This window comes from Plecotus auritus, assembly GCF_963455305.1.
Source record: "Plecotus auritus genome assembly, chromosome: 10".
NCBI classification, from domain to species: domain Eukaryota; kingdom Metazoa; phylum Chordata; class Mammalia; order Chiroptera; family Vespertilionidae; genus Plecotus; species Plecotus auritus.
Window position 1 is genome coordinate 3,948,626 of NC_137785.1, and position 25,649 is coordinate 3,974,274.

Sequence of the window (25,649 nt, forward strand, 5' to 3'; positions counted from 1 at the left end):
TTTCTGTTCTCTAAGTATGTGCGGGGCCTCCAGGGAGCTGCGCCTGCTGGTTCAACAGACACTTTCTCTTGCGGGAAAGCCTGCTGTGCCTGCTCCTGTCACCGGGTCACCAAACACAGCACCGAGGTCCGGGGGACGCACACAGGAAGGCTGCAGGGAGGGGCGCTGTGAGCCCTTACACCCTGAGGGCGCTAACTCTCATCTGAGGTCACGCCTGTGTGCTCGGTGTTACATGCGTGTTAATTACACGCTCCTGGGCAGCTGGGATTGAGGATCACTGAGACCCACACACACAACTGGCGTCAGTGACACATGCAGCCCCGTGGCTTCCACGTGCAGACACGGTCACCTTCATCCGTCTGTGAGCCCACGGGGCCTGCGGGGCAGAGACTGGACACTGAGAGCATTCAGCCGGGCGCCGTCTCATGGGGCGGCTACACGACCCCCGGCGGCTGGATGACAGGTCCCTGAAGGGAAGTCCCTGCTCCGCACAGGAGCCACGTGTCAGGGGCGCAGTGGCCACGGCAGCTGGTGGCCGCCACGTGGGAGAAAGCGGTGCAGAGCGAGTCCTGGCTCACAGAATGTGCTGCTGGACAGACTGCTCCGCTGTGGGCGGGGCCTCAGGGCTGAGCACGGGGTTCATTTGCATAAAAGGGCCCGGACTGGCCAGGGGGCTCAGGGTGAGTGCTGTCCTGGGCACTGGAAGGTCTCAGGTGTGACCCCTGGTCAGGGCGTGTGGGGGAGGCAACCATCAGTGCTTCTCTCCCCATCCCCGTTCCTCTCTTTCTCCCTCTCCCGTCCTCTCTCTCTGAATCAATAACAACAATTTTTAATTAAAAGGAATAAAATAAAGGGCCAAGATGGCTGCTCCTACAGACACGTCAGGTGTCTGTGTGGGATGGGAGCGCTCACTCAGCTGGGGTGTAGACGCCACAGGAGGGGTCTGTGGGACTGGTGTCTTCAGGCATAAACTGCTCCCTGTCCCAGAGGGGACACCCCTGTCCCCCCCCCCCCCACCTCCCAGGCTGAGGGCTCTCCCTGTGGATTTCCAGGGTGAGCTCTCTTGTAGAAGGTCCCAGGGTCAATGCTGTGAGCTCAGTTTTGGGGCGCAAGATCCGCCTTATGGAGAGGGATTCTGGGAAGAGAAGAGGAGGGAGAGGCAGGGACAGTTGGGAGACCCCCTCTGGTTTATACAGAACAACCTTTCTCAATGTGTGGTCCGTGGAACCCTGACGTCTCTGAGAGCCTTTCCCGGGATGTGGGGTCAACACTGTTGGCAGGAGATGAAGGGCATCCTGGCCTTTTCACTCCTCTGACAGGGGCGCTGAGGCCAAGCTCAGCACGAATGGGCTGACACCCAACCTCCATCCTCATTCCTCCCACCAGCACTGACCTGCAGAGAGAAGACAGACAGACAGAGAACAGAACCAGTTTCCCTTTTTTTTTTTTTTTTCAAATTTTTATTAAGGTATTATATGTGTACATATCTTACCATTGCCCCCCACCCCCACCCCACTCCCATACATGCCCTCACCCCCCAATGTTTTGCATCCGTTGGTTACTCTTATATGCATGCATACAAGTCCTTCAGTTGATCTCTTATTTCCCCCACCTCTCCCTGACCTTACCACTGTAATTTGACAGTCTGTTTGATGCTTTACTGCCTCTGTAACTATCTTTTTGTTCATCAGTTTATAATGTTTTTCATTATCCCCAAATGAGTGGGATCATGTGGTATTTTTCTTTCATTGACTGGCTTATTTCACTTAGCATAATGTTCTCTAATTCCATCCAAGTGCCTACAAATGGTAATAATTCCTTCTTTTTTACGGCAGCATAGTATTCCATTGTGTAGATGTACCATAGTTTTCTGAGAACCAGTTTCCCTTTAAACGACGCAGTGGAAGGAGGTGAAATTACTCTCTTCACTGAAGCCTCATCCTTCCATCCACATTTTAAAACACCGTGGCCTCCGGTGGACATGCCCCAAAGGTGAACGCGGTGCCTGCATCCGCCCACAACCACAGAACAATGACCCCCCTCCCCACAGCCCGCACTCAGAGCCCCTGGGATCAGCCCAACAGAACCTACAGCAGCCACAGACTCAGAGCCACAGGGAGCAGACTGCTGGCTGCCGGAGGGCGGGGGACTGGGCAGAGCAGGTGGAGGAGGAGGAACTACAACATGGTCCCTACAGTGTGGTCATGGGGAGGAAAGCACAGCACAGGGAACACAGTCACTCATGTTGTAACAGCTGCATGTGAGGTCCCATGGTACTACATGTATGGGGCGATCCCTGTATAAGTTCTATGAATGTCTAATCGCAGACTTGTCGACCTAAACTAATACAATATTGTACATCAACTGTAATTGAAAAATAAAAAAATATTCTTAAAAAGAAGATATATACATATATCTTGCCTTCATTACACAAATGGTTTAATGTCTTAACTGTCTTTAATAAAAATGGAGGATTAAAATAACCTTACATGATGGCCTGGGAAGTACACAGAAAACCCTCTGCCACATCCCAAGTGTCATGTACCAGGGAGATCATGTGTGTGAGCGGGACTAGCCTCTTTCTCATGGGATCCCATGTTTACTTTTTAAAAGTTGAGTCCTAGCTGGAGTGTCTCAGTGGGTGGCGCATAGGTGTGCGGACTGGAGGGTCCCAGGTTTCATTCAGGTCAAGGGCACAGGCCCTGGATGTGTTCTCAATTCCCAATAGAGGGCGTGCAGGAGGCAGCAGGTCCTTGATTCTTTGTCATTATGGATGTTTCTATGTCCAACTCCCTTCCTCTCTGAAATCAATAAAAATATATTTTAAAAAATTTGATATCAGAGAGGAACGGAGAGGGAGACAGAGATGGAAACATCCAGGATGGGAGAGAACCGTGGGTAGGCTGCCTCCTGCACACCCCCCACTGGGGATGGAGCCTGCAACCCAGCAGGTGCCCTCACTGGGAATGGAACCCTGACCACCTGGTTCAGAGGTCAATGCTAAGCCACTGAGCCACACCGGCCTGGCCCTGTTTACTTGAAAGAATGAATGACACAGACAATAGGATTGCTGAGATTGGGTGAACTGGCACACACTTTCTCAAACAGGAACGTGAGTGCCCAGGCTGGTTTGCACGTCGGGTAGAGCATCAGCCTTCGGACTGAAGGGCCCCAACTTTGATTCCAGTCCAGGGCACATGCCCGACTTGTGGGCCTAATCCCCAATGGGGTGAGCAGGAGGGGGCCAATCAAAGATTCTCTCTCATCAATCATGTTTCTCTCTCTCTCTCTCTCTCCCGCCCTCTCCTTCTGCTCTGAAATCAATAAAAATGTATTTTTTAAAAATGAACATGAGCTTCTCCCTTCAGGAAATGTCACCTGGCAGGGGACCACGGACAGGCCTGTTGTCTTGATGAAATGTGAGCCCCCGAGAGAAAACCAGAAGTTGGAACAGGGGTGTCCCACCACATCAGCTAGACCCTCCCCAGTGCGGACACACTTTCCTAGGGGCTCTGTGGGAACAGACTCACATGTGAGCTTTGATGACGGTGATTAATGCACCAGCACGGGAAGGGCTCTGGGACTTAGAGACACAGACATCACTTTAACTGACCTGCATGAGGACAGAGCCACCCAGCAAGACAGCCCTGGGGACGGTGATGACAGAACAGGAAATATTCAATATTCCCCAGCCAGCGGGGCTCGGGGGTTGAACATTGACCTATGAACCAGGAGGTCACACTTCACCTTTTTGTCAGAGCATATTCCGGGGTTAGAGGCTCGATCCCCAGTGTGGGGCGTGTAGGAGGGAGGGGATCGATCTATGATTCTTTCTCATCATTGATGTTTCTCTCTCTCTCCCTACTTGAAATAAAAAATATATATTTAAAAAACTAAAACAAGAAGAATACAGTCAATATGGTTTCAGGTCTCACTGTGCTGAGACCTTTCAGCAACGACCACTTGTGTAGCTGCAGTGACTGTCACAGGTGAGCACCCACACTGACCTGAAAAGGTCAGGAAAACGCTGCTCCTGCCCATTTCTGTGAGGCCGTCTGTGTCCTAAGAAGCTGCAGCCACAATAACAGATAAAACGCAGAAGCAAATGCGAACACCCAGCGTCTCCCAGGGAGACGGGAGGATGTGAAAGGGGAGCAGGTCCCTCCTCTCTCCTCCTTGTTCTCTGGGAAATGGGTGTTTTCCATAAAAACATGCCTCTGTTCCCCTCTCACGGGCAGTGAGCATGCGACGTGCATTAATACTTGTTTCCCGTGTGATTCCGTGAGTGGTGACTGTGACAGACGGAACCACATAAACAGGGTTATTGGGAGCCTCCCTCCTGTGTGAGGTGCACAGAGATGGTGAACCCCAAACCTTGGAAAGTCCCTGAACAGCACAGCGCCTGGGCCAGGCCTCGGGGGACAGTGTGACGGGCGCTCCGCGCAGGAGGGGGGTCAGGACCGAGTCCAGGGCCCAGGCCTGCGCTCAGGTCTCAGCAGGGGACAGAGTCTGGGGGACAGCTCCGTGGTGGGGACTCCCCAGCGCCCTGGTTTCACTTCTCCTCTCCCAACCTGTGTCGGCTTATCCTTCCTGGATACTCGTGACGCGTCCCACTCCTCACTCCCATTGGCTGATCCGTTTCCAAAGCAGCCAATCAGCGTCACCGCGGATCCGTTTATAACTCCTCCGCGGCAGCGCCGGGACTCAGATGGTTCCCCCGACGCCCAGGATGGCAGTCCTGAGGCCCCCCACCCTCCTCCTGCTGCTCTCGGGGGCGCTGGTCCTGACCCCCAGCTGGGCCGGTGAGTGCGGGGTCGGAGGGGGCGGCTGTGCGGGGAGGAGCGAGGGGACCCGGGGGGGCTCGGGGCCGGGAAGGCGCGTGTCAGCCCCGGGCCTGCCCTCCGTCCGCCCCCGAGGCCCCCACTCCCTGAGGTATTTCTACACCATCGTGTCCCGGCCCGGCCGCGGGGCGCCCCGCTTCCTCTCCGTCGGCTACGTGGACGACACGCAGTTCGTGCGGTTCGACAGCGACGCGGCGAGTGCGAGGGTGGAGCCGCGGGCGCCGTGGATGCAGCAGCCGTGGGTGGAGCGGGAGGACCCGGGGTATTGGGACCGGGAGACGCAGAACATGAAGGGACACGCACAGCTTTTCCGAGTGAACCTGAAGACCCTGCGCGGCTACTACAACCAGAGCGAGGACGGTGAGCCGCGCGCGGGCCCGTCACGACCCCCATCCCCACGGACGGGCCGGGGTCGCCCCGAGGGTCCGGGTCCGAGCGTCACCCCGAGGCGGCGGGACCCGCCGGTCCCCACTCGGGAGGAGCCCGCGGGGACTTGGACCCGATTTCACTTTAACTTTAGATTCAGGCCCCGCAAGGCGGGCGGGGCTGGGCTGACCTCAGGGCGGGGCGGGGCTGACCTCGGGGCGGGGTCAGGGTCTCACACCTTCCAGGAGATGTCTGGCTGCAACATGGGACCCGACGGGCGCCTCCTACGCGGGTACAGTCAATACGCCTACGACGGCGCTGACCACCTCGCCCTGAACGAGGACCTGACCTCCTGGACCGCGGCCGACATGGCGGCTCAGATCACAAAGCGCAAGTGGGAGGCGGAGGGTGCGGCAGAGCGTGTGAGGAGCTACCTGGAGGGGGAGTGTGTGAAGTGGCTCCGCCTTTTCCTGGAAAAAGGGAAGGAGACCCTTCAGCGCACAGGTACCTGGGGCCCTCGGGCCGCCCTCTCTCCCTGGGGCTGGGGCTCCTACAAGGAGACAGGACAGAGGGTCAGTGTCAGACACCCCTCCTTGGGGTCGTGGAGGGAGACCCCCTGGATATCCAGGTCAGGTACCAGAGGGAATCCCCCTTCTCTCAGGGACAGTTAAGGGTGCAGGCTCTCCTGGGGTGCAGGGAGACCCCCTGCAATAACCCATCAGCGGTTCCCATGGGCCCTTCAGGGGTTCTGGGACCCATGGGGACCTTCTCTCTCAGGCCTTGTGCGCTGCCCACACCCCTGTGTCTGAGGCCTGACCCCAGCTTTTCTGAGTCACGTGGCCTCCACCCAAGTCAGGACCACAAATTCCTTTCTCCCCTCAGAGACCTGCCTCCTGCCTTGGGCTGTGTCTCACTGATTCTAGAACATTCTAAAGACTAGGAGGTCCTTCCAGTTGCCTCTGCCCAGGCTGGTGTGGGGGCAGCGTGCTCCCTCCCCGACCCAGGTGCCTGTCCACTCTCAGGATGGTCACACGAGCGCTGCTGGAGTGTCCCATGGCGGATGCAAAGTTCCTGCATTTTCTCCCCTCCCCTCAGATCCCCCAAAGGCACACGTGACCCACCACCCCGTGTCTGCCCGTGAGGTCACCCTGAGGTGCTGGGCGCTGGGCTTCTACCCTGGGGACATCAGCCTGAGCTGGCAGCGTGATGGGGAGGACCAGAACCAGGACATGGAGCTTGTGGAGACCAGGCCTGCGGGGGACGGCACCTTCCAGAAGTGGGCGGCCGTGGGGGTGCCCCCCGGAGAGGAGCAGAGATACACGTGCCATGTGCAGCACGAGGGGCTGCCCGAGACCCTGACCCTGAGATGGGGTGAGAAGGGCTGTGGGCACAGAGCCTCCTCACAGGGCTGGAGGGCCCTGGGGGACCTCAGTGGGGTCAGGGCTGAGGCCTGGGGTCAGGGCCCTCACCCTCCCTTCCCTTCTCCCCCCAGAGCCGCCTTCTCACACCTTCATCTTCATCATCCTGGGCATCGCTGGGGGCCTGGTTCTGCTGGGAGCTGTGGCTGGAGCTGTGATGTGGGGGAGGCAGCGCTCAGGTGGGCAGGGGTGGGGTCTGAGTGTCTGTCCCACTGGGGGTTCAAGCCCAGGTAGACGTGTGTCCCCCCTCATTCATGGGCAGCACCGTCCCCACGCGTGTGATGGCCAGTGTGGGGCTCTGTGCTCACACTCCTTAGTGAGGCCCGTGGAAAATGAGGGACCCACTTACCACCTGATGATGCTGGTGGTGGGTGGGGACCCCGTTCCCAGCAGCCCCAGGTCAGAGGGCAGGTCCCTGCTGAGCACAGACCTCCAGGAGGGCGTTGCGTCCAGTCCCTACACATGCACTTCCCTCAGGTTTCCTGGTCCTGCCCTGGGTCTATACACAGGGTTCTGGAAACTTCTCTGGGCCCAGGACTAGGGCTTCCTTTAGGACCTCCTGGCCCGGCCTCCTCCCTGGTCTCTCACGGGATGTTTTCTTCCCGCAGGTGGAAAAGGAGGGAGCTACGCTCAAGCTGCCAGTGAGTATAGAGGGGTGACCCCTGATACGCTGGGACAGTGCAGACAGGAGCAATGGGGGGCCCCTCCCCCATAGTTCCTCCTTAGCCTTCTGCTCTGGGACTCTGACCCCATCCTGGTGTGTCCCCAGGGCTCTGATGTGTCTCTCTCGGCTTCTAAAGGTGAGACCTGCCGTGGGGAGGTGAGGGAAGAGGGGAGGACTGGGTGGTGGGGAGTCTGTTGGACACTGTGAGCATGAAGTGGGTTTGGGAATGTCACCAGTTACAGCCACTGCCCTGAATCTGCTCATGATGATTGTCCTCCACAGCGTGAGGCAGCTGCCTTGTGGGTCTGAGTGATGGAAGGTGTGTTCACGCTCTCACTTCCTAACTCAGGAACCTCTGATTGCAGTGCTGGCCCGGCCCTGCTGCCCACACTGTCATGTCCTCAGCGGAAGGCTGGGCCCTCCTCATCCCCATCCCTGACTTTCCTCCCTGGGGCTCTGAGCTGCAACTTCCTGCTCTGGGTTGAAATGAGATTCTGGATGTGACTCTGTTCATTCCTTGCCATGAAGGGTTGATGGGTTCATTGAAGGATGGCTGAAAGTCTGAGAGGAAGTTAATGGAAGCACCTTGAACCTTCATGGAGCCCACGAGTTTTTGTTGCCAAGCCAGTCACAGCTGGAGACAAGAGAGGCTGTGAGGATGGAGCATGCTCAGTGCATCGTGGGCTTTGACGTGGTTACTCCTCGGCCGGGTCACCTTTCTGCTCCTCTGACCTTGTCCCTCAGTGGAACCCTGTCCCTCCAGGACCTGTGGTTACAGGGACTCACATCCCCAGGCCTTGTCACGTGTCCTAATGCAGCGAATCTCCAGGACCCTGGACAGCGAGGCCTTCCTGGGGCAGGTCAGCCTGGGCTCAGGCCTGGGTCCGCCCTCCGCCCTCCTGTCCTGGGTGTTTGTTTCTTTGTTTGGTGGGTGTGAGGCCTGTTCCTGTTCTTGGCTGTGAGTTCTGGTCGCCTTCTCTGGGTGTCCCCCTCTGACAGCAGCAGCAGGCATTTGCCTGTCACTGTCCCACAGGCCCGGGGTCCCCGTGCACAGGAGCCCCTCGTGTGGAGATGGCTGTTCAGTCCCCTGTTCTCACCTCCTCCTGGGCCTCACTGCTCTCCGTCTGTCCCTGAGCTCTCCGAGGACTTAGCAGGAGCGGGTTCCCCCTCTGAGCTCAGTTCCTGCTGGGACTGTGCTCTGCCCGCCGCCCTCTCTCCGTCCTTCCCTCTAGTGCTGAGCCCAGTGGGACCCGGATGTGGGGGGAGAGGCTGCTGTAGGTTTGGGGGAGCAGCGCTGTGGACGTGCAGGTGGGGTGACGGCCCCGGGAGGCACCCTGAGCTGCAGCCGCCCCCGGACAGCTGTGCAGGGGCTACAGCCATGAGGTCACTGTGTCCGGAACGGGGACGGGTTCTGTGATGGTGGCCCCTCAGCCAGGACTTGGTGACCGTGTGACAGCTGCTGTCCCCTCTGGAGCGCACACGGACCTTGGAGGGACCTCAGGCCGGGTCCTGCCCCCACAGCAATTCTAACATCGGCACACACCGGGCTCAGATGCGTGGGTTTCTTCCTGGACATAAACGCTCTGCTTACGCTGGACCGTCCTCTACTGAGTGTCCAAGAGTTTCCCGTCTAAACAGTACTGTGTCCCCCTTAATTACCATGCGCTTCACTGTGGAAATGCTCACTGTCACCCGTGTCACCAGCCACTTGCTGGTGGAAGGTCTCACCTTCCATTGGACCCCACAAGGTCTGGGAGGCTCAGGAAGTGAGGCAGCTGCACCTCAGGGCGCTGAGCGCAGGCCCCGCTGCGGCCTCACAGCGCGCATGCTCTCTGGCAAAGAGACCAGCTGCATGTTCCCCCAGAGCCAGTGAGGCGTCTGCTGGAATGAGGGGAGCACTGGGAGAGGGATCCACTGGGGTGTGGGGGAGGGAAGATGGCTTTTTGTTTGTTTGTGGTCCTCACCCCAGGATATGGTTCCATGGACTTTTAAGGAGAGAGGAGGGGGAGGGGAGAGGCAGAGGGAGAGTCACATCCATGTAAGAGACCCATCTATTTGTCACCTCCGGCACGGGGATGGCATGGAGCCTGCACCGAGGTACATGCCGTTGACCGGCTTACAACCTGCGACCTTCAGTCCGAGGGCTGCACTCTCTCCACTGAGCAGAAGTGGCTGGGAGAGGGGGATATTGCCATGTGGGTGGTCAGCAGGGGCCTCGTTCGGAAGGGGACTTCTTACAAAATATTTTCATTGATTTCAGAGATGAAGGGAGAGGGAGAGGGAGAGAGGAGCTTCAATGATGAGAGAGAATCAATGATTGGCTGCTTCCCACACGCCCCCCCCCCCCCCATGGGGGATTGAGCTGAAACCTGGGCGTGTGCCCGGACCTGCAATGGAACCATGACCTCCTAGCTCACAGGTTGATGCTCATCGGCTGAGCCAGGGCAGTGGGGCTGGGAAGGTGACTGAGGAAAGATGAGAAGGTGCTGAGCGTTTCTCCGTGAGTGTTGGGGGGCAAGTTCTCCCCAGGCGGGGAGGCCTCCAGCGCAAACGCACTGGGCAGGGAGCAGTGTGTGCTGGGAGCAGCCGGAGGCCGGTGAGGCCGAGGCAGAGTGCAGTGGGAAGAGTCAGCTACATGGCCCCTCAGGGGGGCTGGGGACGAGGAGGAGCTGTGACTGTGAGAGTTTTGAGCAAAGACCAACATGGTCTGGTCCTTTCTTTTAAAAAGATCAGGCTGGCTGGGCCGGTGGCTCAGGGGTGGAGCGTTGACCTATGTAGTTGAGTTGATTCCAGGTCAGGGCACGGGCCTGGGTTGCGGGCTGGGTCCCCAGTGTGGGGCCTGCGGGAGGCAGCCGATCAAGGATTCTCTGTCATCACTGATGTTTCCAGCTTTCCCTCTCCCTTCCTCTCTCTGAAATCAATAAAAACATATTTTTTAAAATAAGAGGGTCCGGCTGGCTGTTGTGCGGGACGGTGTCCTGAGGAAGGGCCAGGGGGGCCGGGCAGCAGCAGCTGAGGATGCGCCCCGCGGCCGGAGGCGAGGCCTGTGACCCCAGGACACATCGCAGCTCAGGCCCGAAGCTCTGCGCACTCAGGGCCCCGACAGCGCTGCCCGAGGTCCCACCTCCACCTGCAGGTCTGGGCCTGGTGGCCACTGCTCGAGGCCGCGCTCCGGGGCTCCTGGGGGCTCCGCAGGGGCAGCTGGGGATGGACCTCAGCTCAGGGCGCCCCCCCCCCACCCCCTGCGCAGGGGCCTCCGCCTCCCCCTCCTCCGCGGCCTCCACCTCCTCCGCGGCCTCCGCCTCAGCAGCAGCAGCCACCGCGCTGGCCAGTCACTGTGGGCCAGGCCGTCCGCCGAGCGCCGAACCAGGCAGGCCGCGCCCTGAGCCGCATCTCAGGGTTTGTTCTTGGACGTGAGTGCCCTTCGGTCCCCCTGGGTGAGGGAGGGCTGCTTCCGGCCTCAGGGCGGCCGTTCCACCCGCGGCCACTGGGCAGCGGCCCTTCCCGGCGCAGGGGCTGAGCCTCGGGCAGGTCTGTCCTTCCGCAGGACGGTCCCTCCTTCCTTCAGTGACACGTGGTCTCCCGCTGCCCCTGGATCTGACATGTGGGGCTCCAGGCCTGGGGTCCCCACAGAGCCCCTGGGTTCCTGGTGGATGAGACGGCGGAGCCCTTAGGGGGGCTGCGGGGCCTCCGAGGGGGAGGTGGTGGCTCCTCCCTCCCTCCTGGGCTTTGTGAACCGGCCACGCAGGTGCCCCGTGGGGCTTTGCAGGTGGGCTCCCGCCCGGCCGGTGTGGCTCAGTGGATAGAGCGCCGGCCTGCGGACTGAAGGGTCCAGGGCACAGGCCCGGGGTGTGGGCTCCTCCCCAGTGGGGGGCGTGCAGGAGGCAGCTGATCAGGGATTCTCTCTCATCATGGATGTTTCTCTCTCCCTCTCCCTTCCTCTCTGGGATCAATAAAAATATATTTTAAAAGGAAAATAAAATAAAATAAAAATGGTCTCCTTTAAACGAGAGGATTTCTTAACTTAAAGATAATAATAATGATAATAATAGTAATAATAGTAATAATAGACCTTTTTGCGGTCGGTGCTAAGGGGGCGCTCAGCTCATACCCCCGTGTCTCCCCTTCCGGGGCCCAGCCCGCTTTGCAAGGACAAGGCCCCGCAAGGAGCCCCCTCCCTCTCCCGGGGCTCCCCTCCCTGCGGGTCCCGGGCCAGTGCGGGGTCAGGCGGGGGCTCCGTCCAGCGGGGACTCACTTTCCCAACCGCCAGGGACAGGCTGCAGCCAAGCGGCTGAGCAAGGCCCTGCGCCCTGGTTGGAGCAGGAGGAGGGGCCGCTTCCCCCCCGCCCCCAGAACCCTGTCAGGTCCTGGCGCTGCACGTGGCCTCCCCTCTGTGGGCAGCAGAGAAGGGGGGGCGCTGGGGCTGCGGGAGCGGCTGCGGGAGCCCCGCCCCCGGGAGGGAGGGAAGCGCTGGGGGGTGCGGCCTCTCCCTGGGAAGCGCGATCTTTCCCGGGTCCCTCGGGTCCAGCGCCTGGAGGGGGGTGTCAGGCCTGGGGGGACCTGGCGCTGAGCCCTGGGATGGGGGCCCCTCGTCACGTCCTATAAACTCTGAGGGGAAGGGGGACCCCCCACGGACGGGAGCCTCCTTTTATGGGGACCCCGCGTCAGAGTCAGGGGGCCGCGTCCCAGACACCCCGTGCAGAGAAGCCCCCAGGGGAGCCCCCCCCACACCCCGCGCTCCGCTGCCCCCGCGCCCTCTTCACACGGACACGCCCCGTGGGGCCCGCTTGTTCCCATCAGGTCACCGCTGGGGCCGCGGGGGCCCGGGCACAGCGACCGCGCAGAACCTCACAGGTCTGGGGGGCCTTCACCGCTGGTCCCCAGCTCCCCCTCGCCCTCCTCCTCCTTCCAACAGTCGCGTCCAGCCAACCCTCTTTTTATAAATTTTTTTAAATATATTTTTATTGATTTCAGGAGGAAAGGAGATGGAGAGGGAGAGAAACACCAATGATGAGAGAGAACCATGGATCGGCTGCCCCCTGCACGCCCCCCACTGGGGACCGAGCCTGCCGCCCAGGCCTGTGCCCTTGACCTGAATGGAACCTGGGACCCTTCTGCCATCAGTCCACGGAGCCACACGGGCCAGGGCGTTACTTTAACATTTTAAACGAATGAACGCAAAGTGAGCAAGAGGCGCATCATAAGCAGAAGGTGAGGGGCCCCCTGAGGGCAGGGGCCAGGCCTGAGGAGGGGAGGCGCTGAGCCAGGCAGGGGTGTGAGGGCAGCGCCTCCCAGGGTCGCCCTGTGCACACAGCCAGGCTCTGAGGGGGGGCACTGAGCTGGGCGGGAAGGGAGGGGCTGGCTCTTTAGAGAGAGGACAGGAGAGAGAGAAACATGGAGGTGAGAGACAAATAGTTATCCCTTACCTCCCATAGCCCCGGCTGGGGGATCGATCCCCCAACCTAGGTATGTGCCCCGTGTGGGAATCAAACTTCGGGTGTAGGAGACAACGCTCAGGCAACTGAGCCACCCGGTCAGGGCTGCCGCTGAAAATGTTGAAGGGAAGTTATATTTAAAAAGCCTTAGAAATGGTTCCCTGGAAAATACGCTGTGGCCCCCGCGGGTGTGGCTTAGTGGATAGCGCGGCTGCCGGCCACTGTGGGGTCGCAGGTGGGATTCCTGAACAAGGGCCCAGGCCTGGGGGGCAGGTTCCATCCCCTGCAGAAGGCAGCCAGTCGGGGTCCCTCTCCCATTGATGGTTCTCTCTCTCTCCCCGATCCAGGGGTGAGCTCTCTTCTGGAAGGTCCCAGGCAGAGTGCTTTAAGCTCAGTGTGGGGTGCAGGGAACACCCCGCAGGGAGAGGGATTCTGGGAAGGGAAGGCAGGGGCAGAGGCAGGGATGGTTGGGATTCTCTCCCTGGTTTATCCAGAACAACCTTTCTCAAAGTGTGGTCCGTGGAACCCTGCAGTCTCTGAGAGCCTTTCCCGGGATGTGGGGTCAACACTGTTGGCAGGAGATGAAGGACATCCTGGCCTTTTCACTCCGCTGACAGGGGCGCTGAGGCCAAGCTCAGCACGAATGGGCTGACACCCGACCTCCATCGTCGTTCCTCCCACCAGCACTGCCCTGCAGAGAGAAGACAGACAGACAGAGAACAGAACCAGTTTCCCTTTAAACAACGCGGTGGAAAGAGGTGAAATTACTCTGTTCACTGAAGCCTCATCCTTCCATCTACATTTTAAAACATCGTGGTCTCTGGTGGAGATGCCCCAAAGGTGAACGCGGTGCCTGCATCCGCCCACAACCACAGAACAATGACCCCCCTCCCCACAGCCGGCACTCAGAGCCCCTGGGATCAGCCCAACAGAACCTACAGCAGCCACAGACTCAGAGCCACAGGGAGCAGACTGCTGGCTGCCGGAGGGCGGGGGACTGGGCAGAGCAGGTGGAGAAGGAGGAACTACAACACGGTCCCTACAGTGTGGTCATGGGGAGGAAAGCACAGCACAGGGAACACAGTCACTCATGTTGTAACAGCTACATGTGAGGTCACATGGTCCTACATGTATGGGGCAATCCCTGTATAAGTTCTATTAATGTCTAACCACAGATTTGTCCACCTAAAGTAATACAATATTGTACATCAACTATATTTAAAAAATTAAAAATATTATTCAAAGGAAGATAAATGTATCTTGCCTTCATTACACAAATAGATTAATTTCTTAACTGTCTTTAATAAAAATGGAGGATTAAAATAACCTTATGTGATGACCTGGGAAGTACACAGAAAACCCTCTGCCACATCCCAAGTGTCATGTACCAGGGAGATCATGTGTGTGAGCGGGGCTAGCCTCTTTCTCATGGGATCCCATGTTTAGTTTTTAAAAAAAATTGAGCCCTGGCTGGTTTGTCTCAGTGGATAGAGCATTGGCCTGTGGAACGAAGGGTCCCAGGTTCAATTCCCCTCAAGGGCATGTACCTTGGTTGCGGGCACATCCCCAGTACGAGGTGTGCAGGAGGCAGCTGATAGCTGTTTCTCTCTCATAGATGTTTCTAACTCTCTATACCTCTCCATTCGCTTTGTAAAAAAAATCAATAAAATATATATTTTTAAAAAATTGAGCCCTAGCTAGTTTGTCTGGATGGATGGAGCATAGGTCTGCTGACTGTAGGGTCCCAGGTTTGATTCAGGTCAAGGGCACATGCCCGGGATGTGGTCCCAATTCCCAGTAGGAGGCATGCAGGAGGCAGCGGATCCCTGATTCTCATCATTGATGTTTCTATCTCTCACTTCCTTCCTATCTAAAATCAATAAAACTATATTATAAAAAAATAGTAATTGTTTAACCTGTGTGATTCCGTGAGTGGTGACTGTGACAGACGGAACCACATAAGCGGGATTATTGGGGCGCTTCCCTCTGCACAGAGATGGTGAACCCCAAACCTTGGAAAGTCCCTGAACAGCACAGCGCCTGGCCAGGCCTCGGGGTCAGTGTGACGGGCGCTCCGCGCAGGAGGGAGGTCAGGACCGAGTCAAGGGCCCAGGCCTGCGCTCAGGTCTCAGCAGGGGACGGAGTCTGGGGGGGGCAGCTCCGTGGTGGGGACTCCCCAGCGCCCTGGTTTCACTTCTCTTCTCCCAATCTGTGTCCGCGCCTTTTTCCTGGATACTCGTGACGCGGCCCCACTCCTCACTCCCATTGGCTGAGCCGTTTCCAGAGCAGCCAATCAGCGTCCCCGCGGCTCAGGTTATAACTCCTCCGCGGAAGCGCCAGGACTCAGAAGGTCCCCCCCGGCGCAGAGGATGCGGGTTATGAGGCCCCCCACCCTCCTCCTGCTGCTCTCGGGGGCGCTGGTCCTGACCCCATGCTGGGCCCGTGAGTGCGGGGTCGGAGGTGGCGGCTGTGCGGGGAGGAGCGAGGGGACCCGGCGGGGGCGCGGGGCCGGGAAGGCGCGTGTCCAGCCCCGGCCCTGCCCTCCGTCCGCCCCCCAGGCCCCCACTCCCTGAGGTATTTCTACACCATCGTGTCCCGGCCCGGCCGCGGGGAGCCCCACTTCATCGTCGTCGGCTACGTGGACGACACGCAGTTCGTGCGGTTCGACACCGACGCGGCGAGTCCGAAGGCGGAGCCGCGGGCGGCGTGGATGCAGCAGCCGTGGGTGGAGCAGGTGTACCTGGGGTATTGGGAGGAGCAGACCCAGATCTTCAAGGCAGCCGCACAGACTTACCGAGGGAACCTGGAGGCCCTGCGCGGCCACTACAACCAGAGCGAGGACGGTGAGCCGCGCGCCTGGCCCGTCACGACCCCCCTCCCCACGGACGGGCCGGGGTCGCCCCGAGGGTCTGGGTCCCAGAGTCACCCCGAGGCGGAGGGACACACCCGGCCCCGACCCAGGAGGAGCTGGCGGGGGCTTGGACCCGATTTCACTTTCAGTTTTGATTCAGTCCCCGGGGGTCCGGAGGGGCGGGCCTGACCTCGGGGCGGGGCGGGGCTGACCTCGGGGCTGGCGGGGCTGACCTCGGGGCTGGCGGGGCTGACCTCGGGGCGGGGTCAGGGTCTCACACCTACCAGTGCACGTTTGGCTGCGACATGGGACCCGACGGGCGCCTCCTCCGTGGGTACAGTCAGTGGGCCTACGACGGCGCCGACTACCTCGCCCTGAACGAGGACCTGACCTCCTGGACCGCGGCCGACACGGCGGCTCAGATCACAAAGCGCAAGTGGGAGGTGGAGGGTGAGGCAGAGCGTGAGAGGAGCTACCTGGAGGGCCTGTGTGTGGAGTCACTGCGCATGTACCTGGAAAAAGGGAAGGAGACCCTGCAGCGCGCAGGTACCAGGGGCCCTGGGGCCGCCTCCTCTCCCCCGGGCTGGGGTCCTACAAGGAGACAGGACAGGGGGTCAGTGTCACACACCCCTCCTTGGGTCAGGAAGGGAGTCCCCCTGGATGTCCAGGTCAGGTACCAGAGGGACTCCCCCTCCTCTCAGGGACAGGTAGGGGTGCAGGCTCTCCTGCGGTGCAGGGAGACCCCCCTGAAATGACCCATCAGCGGTTCCCATGGGCCCTGCAGGGGCTCTGGGACCCACGGGGACCTTCTCTCTCAGGCCTTGTGCGCTGCCCACACCCCTGTGTCTGAGGCCTGACCCCAGCTTTCTGAGTCACGTGGCCTCCACCAAGGTCAGGACCACAAATCCCTTTTCTCCCCTCAGAGACCTGCCTCCTGCCCTGGGCTGTGTCTCTCTGATTCTAGAACTTTCTAAAGACTAGGTGGTCCTTCCAGGTGCCTCTGTCCAGGCTGGTGTGTGGGCTGTGTGCCTCCTCCCCCAACCAGGTGTCTGTCCACTCTCAGGATGGTCACATGGGCGCTGCTGGAGTGTTCCATGGCGGATGCAAAGGTCCTGCATTTTCTCCCCTCCCCTCAGACCCCCCAAAGGCACATGTGACCCACCACTCCGTGTCTGCCCGTGAGGTCACCCTGAGGTGCTGGGCGCTGGGCTTCTACCCTGCGGACATCAGCCTGAGCTGGCAGCGTGACGGGGAGGACCAGACCCAGGACATGGAGCTGGTGGAGACCAGGCCTGCGGGGGACGGCACCTTCCAGAAGTGGGCGGCCGTGGGGGTGCCCCCCGGAGAGGAGCAGAGATACACGTGCCATGTGCAGCACGAGGGGCTGCCGGAGCCCCTGACCCTGAGATGGGGTGAGGAGGGCTGTGGGCACAGAGCCTCTTCTCAGGGCAGCAGGGGCCCTGGGGGACCTCAGTGGGGTAATGGCTGAGGCCTGGGGTCAGGTCCCTCACCCTCCCTTCCCTTCTCCCCCCAGAGCCGCCTTCTCACACCTTCATCTTCATCATCATGGGCATCGCTGGGGGCCTGGTTCTGCTGGGAGCTGTGGCTGGAGCTGTGATGTGGGGGAGGAGGCGCTCAGGTGGGCAGGGGTGGGGTCTGAGTGTCTTGTCCCTCTGGGGGTTCAAGTCTTGGTAGACGTGTGTCCCGCCTCATTCACGGGAAGCACCGTCCCCACGCGTGTGATGGCCAGTGTGGGGCTCTGTGCTCACACTTACTCCTTAGTGAGGCCCATAGGAAAATGAGGGACCCACTTACCACCTGATGATGGTGGTGTTGGGGACCCCGTTCCCAGCATCCCCAGGTCAGAGGGCAGTTCCCTGCTGAGCACAGACTCCAGGAGGGCGGTGGGTCCAGTCCCCACACATGCACTTTCCTCAGGTTTCCTGGTCCTGCCCTGGGTCTATACACAGGGTTCTGGAAACTTCTCTGGGCCCAGCACTAGGGCTTCCTTTAGGACCTCCTGGCCCTGCCTCCTCCCTGGTCTCTCACGGGATGTTTTCTTCCCGCAGGTGGAAAAGGAGGGAGCTACGCTCAGGCTGCCAGTGAGTATGGAGGGGTGACCCCTGAGTTTCTGGGACAGTGCCTATGGGAGGCATGCAGGACCTCACCCCATAGTGCCTCCTTAGTCTCTTGTCCTGGGGCTCTGACCCCATCCCGGTGTGCCCACCCCAGGCAAGGACGGCGCCCAGGGTTCTGATGTGTCTCTCTCGGCTTCTAAAGGGGATACCTGATCTGCGGATGGGGTGGGCAGAGGGGAGGACTGGATCATAGGGATTCTGTGGGACATTGTGAGCATGAAGTGGTCTTTGAGAATGTCACCAGTTTCAGAAACTCCCCTCAATCTGTTCATGATGATTGTCCTCCACAGCGTGAGGCAGCTGCCTTGTGGGGACTGAGTGATGGAAGATGTGTTCACCCTCCCACATCCTGACTCAGGAACGTCTGATTGGGGCGCTGGCTGTAGGAAGCCTTCGATTGTCTTCACTGTCAGAGAAGTGTAAACAAGGAACTCGGAACGCTGGTGAACCTTGAGCCCTGGCAAGGGCCAGAGCTATGCACCGATTGTTGAGTCCAGACAGTGATGGCTCAAGCAATTTCCTGACCAAACAGTCTCAGAGTAAATCTTTCTAACATTTACTGACCCTTAAGAGACTCTGTCTGTTACCGGAATTGCCTGCCTGACTAAGGGCTATTTGTATGTCCAAAGTTGAATAAAAGGTTGGCAAGGCCTGGGCACCAGGGGAAGTCCTTCTGGTTGTGTTGGGCTTCCCGCCTGGCCCCCAGTATTTCCAAATTATTATTTCTTGTCTCCTCTCTGTCATTTGCGCGCGGCCCTCCTCCAGATTCCGAACCCTGAACCACACAGGACGTGGCTCACACATCTGGTGCCACAACAGGGGACATCTGGAGGAGAAGATTTCGTCTAGATCGGAAAAATGAAGCTTCGGCGGCAAGGTAGAAAAGATTTCACCAGATAGGTGGGGAAGAATTCACTGGATAGGTGGGGAAATTCACCACGTGCAAAGCCCACAGCCAGCTGCAGAAGTTGGGATCTGTAAGTAGGGTGGGAACATCCTTTTTTTAAGCCAGGCTAGTGGGGCAGAATTCGGTTAAAAAGCAAGAAGCCGAAACCGTTTTTGGCTCAGTGGTGGAGCGTCGGCCTGCGGACTGAAGGGTCCCGGGTTCAATTTCGGTCAAGGGCACGTACCTTGGTTGCGGGCACATCCCCGGTGGGAGGTGTGCAGGAGGCAGCTGATCAATGCTTCTCTCTCATCAATGTCTCTAGCTCTCTATCCCTCTCCCTTCCTCTCTGTAAAATATCAATAAAAATATATATTTTTAAAAAAAGTAAGAAACTTTATTGTAGACTTTTGGTTTGCATGCTTAAGAATAAAGAAATTAAAGTGTCAGGAGGTATTCTCCTATAGTTTTTGCATGATGTTATAGAACATAACCTTTGGTTTCCTGAAGAAGGTACATTGGATCTTGAATGTGGGGAAAGATTGGGTCAAAACTGGAAAAAAGCTCAGCAGTAAGAGACATTTTAATTCAGCATTTAGCTTATGAAAATGCCAGTGCTGATTGTAAGAAATGCCTGACGCCTCTGAGAAAAAAAAGTACCATTACAGAAATAATTCAGGCTTGTCAGAACGTGGGGTCAGGCACTTTTCAAGCAAACTTACTCGCTGCCGCTGTAACAGTGGGGAATATAAGGTGCTATAATTGTGGGAGAACAGGACATTTTAAAAGGGAGTGTACGCAGCCAAGAAGGACACAAGGTGGCGCTCCAGGGAAAGGCGTGAGCCTTCTGCCTCCAGATTCAGTCAATGCAGATTCAACCTCTTTTATGTCCTAGATATTAAACAGGAAATTATTAGATACTTGTGCATTAGTTATTGTTTATTGTTAGTTTATTAAGCATTACTTTAATTTAATTTAATGAGAAAGAAATGATAGATGGCCAGGAGATTGCTGAGTTTCCCCAGAACAAACAGAATGCGGGAATGGGGGGAGAGAGAATATGAGTGGTACTCGTGGCCAATAATACAGGTTCTAGGAAAATTCCCTGGACAGAGGGAAGTAATGAAAAAATTACTAGGTCTTTTGGCGATCCTGGAGAATGGACGCCCACTGGAGAATGTTATTAAAAAGTCTCATTTTTGCCATGTTTTTATTTCGCAATCCATCATTTAACATTTAGACAAATGAAACGTTTCCCAGAATTGAGGGATGCATCTGGGATTTCTGTACCCGTGAGAAGAAATGCTAGCTTAAGAGAAAAGCTCGCTCTGCCCGATTTTGGGTGACTTCTTGAGCCCCAATCTCTTCACGGATGCTACAGAAAGAACTAAGACTGTTCTTTCTTTAAAAAATGGCAAAAATGACACAAAATATACAGGCTATATTTGGACAATAGGATTAAAGTTTCCATAATAATGGTAATCTTTGAATAATAATGTAGCGCATTCCAAGGTTGCCTCCCAAATCTTGGGGGCACTCCTGTTTCTCCACAAAATAAAAATAAAATAATACTTTAGCATTGAAGGCACTAAAAGTTAGCTCTGTTATAAAATTTGCCAAGAGAAAATGGCCTTGTTAATTGGCTTTGAAATCTTAAAGTTGTTAGAACAGAAATAATAAAAATAACTAAAATAAAGAATTTGTGGGCTTCCGGGGTCGGGATCCCCATCGCGGCCGGCTCCGGCTTCCCCTGGGTCGGGTACACGGGAGGCCATGGCGTCCTCCTCGGCCCCGCCGGCCTCCATAGCGGCGAGCACAGCGGCCCCCGGCCAGGGTTTTGGCTTCGCCTCCAAAACCAGGCAGAAGCATTTGGTGCAGCAGAAGGTGAAGGTGTTTGGGGCGGCTGACCCACCGGTGGGCGTGTTCCTGGGGGGCGTAGCCCACTGGATCATTGAGCTCAGCCAGGTGCCTCCCCCTGTGATGCTGCTGCCAGATGGTTTTAAGGCCAGCTCCGAGGTCAAGGCCAACAGTCACCTTTTCCACAGGGAAAATCTGCCCAGTCATTTCAAGTTCAAGGAGTATCGTCCCCAGGTCTTCAGGAACCGCCGTGATCGATTGGGCATTGATGACCAGGAATACTTGGTATCTCTTACCTGAAGTCCCCCGAGTGGAAGGGAAGGCAGTGACGGTCGCTTCCTTATCTCCTGTGATCGGACGCTGGTCATCACAGAAGTATCCGGGGAGGACATTGCTGACCTGCACAGCAACCTCTCCAGCTCCCAGCAGTACATTGTGAAGTGCCATGGCAACACGCTGCTGCCCCAGTCCCCGGGGATGTACCGAGTTAGCGGGACAATGAAGACAGCTACATGCTTGTGATGCGCAACATGTTTAGCCACCGTCTTCCTGTGCACAGGAAGTGTGACCTCAGGGGCTCCCTAGTGTCCCGGGAAGCCAGCGATAAAGAAAAGGTTAAGGAATTACCAACCCTTAAGGATATGGACTCTCTCAACAAGAGCCAGAAAGTTTATAGTGGTGCAGAGGAGAAGAAAATATTTCTAGAGAAGCTAAAGAGAGGTGTGGAGTTCCTAGTGCAGCTGAAGATCATGGACCACAGCCTTCTGTTGGGCGTCCGTGATGTAGTTGGTGGCTCCGAACCAGAGGAGGAGGGGCCTGTGGGGGAGGAGGAGTCCGAGGGGGATGGGGACTGTGGCCTGAGGGGACCTGCTCTGGTGGGCTGCTGTGGCACCTCCCCTGAGGGCATTGGCAGCTACATGCTTTCCCATCGGCCCCTGGGCCCTGGAGAGTTTGAATCCTTCATTGATGTCCACGCCATCCGGGGTGCTGAAGGGGCCCCCCCGAAGGAGGTGTATTTCATGGGCCTCACTGCCATCCTGACGCAGTGTGATGCCAAGAAGAAAGCAGCTCCTGCAGCCAAAACTGCCAAGCATGGGGCCGGGGCAGAGATCCTGAGCAGTATGCTCAGCGATTCCTGGATTTCATCACCAACATCTTTGCCTAAGAGACTTCGTGGTCACTGCTGCCTTATGTTCAGAGTAGACTTCACCAAGCCTTAATTCCCTTACATTTTTCCACCTGTGAGGCCCATGGCAAGACACCCATGGAAGTACACTGGTGTCAGAACAAGGCAAAGGAAAATGGTCTGGTTAAATGGGAAGATCCCGAGTCTGGGTTCTGGAAGGGCCCCGATCCCCTCTTCACATTCGGTATATTTCCAGAAAATTTCTCCAAGCCCGTGTGGATTCCCGCAAGAAATATTAAACCTCAGCATGGATCCCAGGGAAGAACGGGCCAGGTTAATGAGGACCTTGCACCTGGAGCCATGCCTTACAGCTGCAGACATTCGACCACCCCAGCCGCAGGCAGGCTGCACACCATCCCATTGTATCATTTCTACATTCCCAAGGGATTCCCTCATGATTTTAAACACAACCGGCTTTCGATTGGGTTCCTACCAACCTATCCGAGCCTTGGGAATCTCCTCACACCTACCACCTGTCCCAGGATCTGGTAAAAATCTTAAAAACACAGAAAGGATTTCTTGGAATGTTAATTGCAGGAATCTTTGCCCTCTTAATGTTTTTTTTTTTTAATATTTTATTGATATTTCTACAGAGAGGACGGGAGAGGGATAGAGAGCTAGAAACATCGATGAGAGAGAAACATCGATCAGCTGCCTCCTGCACACCTCCCACCGGGGATGTGCCCGCAACCAAAGTACATGCCCTTTACCGGAATCGAACCTGGGACCCTTCAGTCCGCAGGCCGACGCTCTATCCACTGAGCCAAACCGGTTTTGGCTGCCCTCTTAATGTTAACGTCTGTGGGCGTTGCTGCTTCATCCATGGCACAAAGTGTTCAGACTTCTCAGTTTGTACAACAGGTAAAGGAAAATGTAACTAAGACCTTGTCTATACAAAAAAGAATTGACAGCCGATTTGAGATTGAATTGTCAGCCCTAAAGTCTATACTCTTACGGATGGGTGGTAAAATCCACAGCCTAGCAGCCGTGGGCTAACTACGGCCCGCGGGCCGGATCCGGCTGTTCTATCCAGCTCTCTTGCTCTCCCCTCCGCTCCTTTACTTTGAATTTATATTAGTTCACACAAACACTCCATCCATGCTTTTGTTCCGGCCCTCCGGTCCAGTTTAAGGACCCATTGTGGCCCTCGAGTCAAAAAGTTTGCCCACCCCTGGCCTAGAGCAAAGACTATCCTTCCAGTAATTTTTTCCAGATTTCTGTTACCCCTGTTTGCTATAATAGCACCTTGCACCCTTGGGAATCAATAAAAACTCACCTTCTTGGTGCTTGGGGTAAAGATAACACAACCCTTGATATTTTAGAATTACAACAGCATATTGTGTAGTTATCCCAGGCAAACTTAAAACTAAATCCTTAGATGCCTGGCAACAATTTAAAAAGGACATGAAAGAATTCAACCCCTTCAACCGGATCTCCTTACATGTGCCTCAGCATAACCACTATTGCTTGTCTCATTTTTGTTCTCATATGTTTATTTCTAGTCTGCAGATACGGAATGAAGAGTCTCAAACGGACTCGAACCCTTCAGGCGGCATTCACTTTTCAAGATTTACTAAGGAAAAGAAATGGGGGGAGATATAGGAAGCCACCAGTTGCCTTCACTATCAGAGACGTGTAAACAAGGAGCTCGGAACGCTGGTGAACCTTGAGCCCTGGCAAGGGCCAGAGCTATCCACCAATTGTTTAGTTCAGACAGTGATGGCTCAAGCAATTTCCTGACCAAATAGTCTCAGAGCAAATCTTTCTAATATTTACTGACCTTTAAGATAGTCTGTCTGTTACTGAAATTGCCTGCCTGACTAAGGGCTGTATGTGTATCCAAAATTGAATACAAGGCTGGCAAGGCCTGGGCACCAGGGAAAGTCCTTCCCCTTGTGTTGGGCTTCCTGCCAGGCCCCCAATATTTCCAAATTATTTCTGGTCCGGTCTCTGTCATTTGCGCACGGCCCTTCTCCAGATCCCGAACGCTGAACCACTCAGGATGTGGCTCGCACACTGGTCCAGCCCTGCTCCCCACACTTCCCTGTCCAGCAGAAGTGGGCTGGGCCCTCCCCACCCCTCCCTTTACTGCCTAGTGCTCTGAGCTGCAACTTCCTGCTCCCGTATTGAAAGGAGATTCTGGATGTGACTCTTCATTTCCTGTCATGAAAGGTTGATGGATTAAAGGTGGCTGAGCATCTGAGAGGAAATTAATGGAAGCACCTTGACCTTTCATGGAGCCCATGTGATTTTGTTGCTGAGCCAGTCACAGGTGGAGACAAGAGAGGCTGTGAGGATGGAACATGCTCAGTGCATCGTGGGCTTTGACGTGGTCACTCCTCGGCCGGGTCACCTCTCTGCTCCTCTGACCTGTCCCTTCAGTGGAACCCTGTCCCACCAGGACCTGTGGTCACAGGGACTCACATCCCCCAGGCCTTGTCCCCTGTCCTAATGCAGCACATCTCCAGGACCCTGGACAGCAAGGGGCGGGGACGGGGCAGGGGACTCAAGTCAGTTTGGAATCAGGCCTGAGTCTGGCCCTCAGCCCCCACTGTCAGGTGTTTGTTGTTTCATTGCCTTTGTGGATATTATCCCAGTTATTGTGTGTGTGAACGTTGGTCTCATTCTCTGGGTGTCCCCGTCTGACTCAGGGTACATGTTCCCCGTCATTGTCCCACAGGCCCAGGTCCCTGCACACAGGAGCCCGCGGTGAGGAGAGATGGATTTCAGGCTACTGCCACTCTTGCCTCCTTCTTGGGCCTCTTGTTCTCACTGCACTTTCGGGGGAAACAGGTTGTGGAGTTAGCACCCCATTCCTCCTCTGAGATCACGTCCTGCTGGGATTGTGCTCTGCCCGCTGCCCTCTCTCCAGCCTCCGGTGGGGCCCCCGGATGTGGGGAGGGGAGGCAGCTGCAGAATTAGGGACGCAGCACTGTGGGAAGGGCAGGTGCAGTGATGTCCCCGGGAGGCACTCTGAGCTGCAGCCCCCCCAGGACAGCTGAGCTGGGACCACAGCCCTGAGGTCACTGTGTCCAGCACAGGAAGGGGCTCCCCCTGCAGGAGCCGCGGCTGGTTGAGTGACAGGTGTGAGCGCTGGGGTTGCCTCTGGGGCCTCACTGCGGGGGAATGGGAGACCCGCTGGTCCGTGGGCAGGTGTGTGGGGCACAGAGTGTGTAAGAGCCAGGGAACAGGGAGGGGGGAGGGTGAGAGAGGGAAGGGTTCTGGGGCCACCATGGGAAGGGGACCCAGGTGTGGGCCGTGGGACAGGGCAGGCGGCTGTTTGATGGGTGGTCAGTGTGGGCCTTGCTGGGAGGTGACCTTGAGAGATTGGAAGGTCATGACCCAGTAGGCCCTCTGGAGGGAGGCCTGCCCAGGCTGGAACCTGCAGTGCGCATGCCCTGAGGCAGGAGGGGTGTGGTCTCTGGGAAGAGCCAGGAGGCGGGTGTGGGTGCAGCAGAGAGAGATGGAGCTGAGACAGAGCCTGGGGGACCACATGGCGGGAGGGGGTTGGAAGGGCGGGGGCTGTGCTGAGGGCGGTGGGGTCCCAGGACAGTTTGGAGCAGGAGAGGGACGTGGGGTGTCGCCCCCTTGAAAGGGTCGCTGTGGCTGTTGTGCTGAGGACAGACCTGGGGGAGAGGGAGGCAGCAGCGGGGGAGCTGGAGGGCCTGCGGGGTGCAGGCAGGAGATCCCTCCGCGGGGTGAGCTGTGGGAATAGTGGGCCGGGTGGGGTTCTGGAACCTTCTGAGGAGGACTTGACAGCACTCCTCTGGGTCCATCCGGGGTCTGGGAGAGAGCGGGCACCGTCATCAGAAATGTGATTGGATGGAAGGAGGAGGATAGAGTTGCCCTCAGCGGGGATGGGGAGCCCAGGGAGCAGCATATATGGGGGGGAGGGGGATAACAGAGGATGGTTGTAGGAGATGTTGGGGGGAGCTGTCTGCTGGGAACAAGGGAACCGGGGGGCTGGCAGGTGGACAGGAGCTGGAGGAAGGAGGGGTGTCGCTGGAGAA

General features: G+C 57.2%; 1 protein-coding gene and 2 pseudogenes across 3 annotated transcripts; all 3 read left to right on the forward strand.

Annotated features, from left to right (window-relative positions):
• Nucleotides 1-4,708: 4,708 nt before the first annotated feature.
• On the forward strand, nucleotides 4,709-9,162 carry LOC308235290 (patr class I histocompatibility antigen, A-126 alpha chain-like; annotated as a pseudogene). The gene is made up of 8 exons: nucleotides 4,709-4,802; nucleotides 4,917-5,201; nucleotides 5,436-5,711; nucleotides 6,303-6,578; nucleotides 6,700-6,804; nucleotides 7,234-7,280; nucleotides 7,395-7,503; nucleotides 8,928-9,162. The product of its transcript is annotated as a patr class I histocompatibility antigen, A-126 alpha chain-like (transcript).
• A 5,891-nt stretch (nucleotides 9,163-15,053) lies between these two features.
• Nucleotides 15,054-18,926, forward strand: LOC308234890 (class I histocompatibility antigen, Gogo-C*0203 alpha chain-like). Its single transcript, XM_080643314.1, has 7 exons — nucleotides 15,054-15,166; nucleotides 15,283-15,567; nucleotides 15,846-16,121; nucleotides 16,712-16,987; nucleotides 17,110-17,214; nucleotides 17,645-17,677; nucleotides 18,004-18,926. Exons 1-7 carry the CDS (start codon nucleotides 15,094-15,096, stop codon nucleotides 18,006-18,008), a joined length of 1,053 nt encoding a protein of 350 aa, XP_080499440.1. The 5' UTR covers nucleotides 15,054-15,093; the 3' UTR covers nucleotides 18,009-18,926.
• A 1,443-nt stretch (nucleotides 18,927-20,369) lies between these two features.
• LOC308234885 (phosphatidylinositol 5-phosphate 4-kinase type-2 gamma-like) lies at nucleotides 20,370-21,618 on the forward strand (annotated as a pseudogene). Its single transcript has 2 exons — nucleotides 20,370-20,738; nucleotides 20,883-21,618. The product of its transcript is annotated as a phosphatidylinositol 5-phosphate 4-kinase type-2 gamma-like (transcript).
• The last annotated feature ends 4,031 nt before the right edge of the window (nucleotides 21,619-25,649 follow it).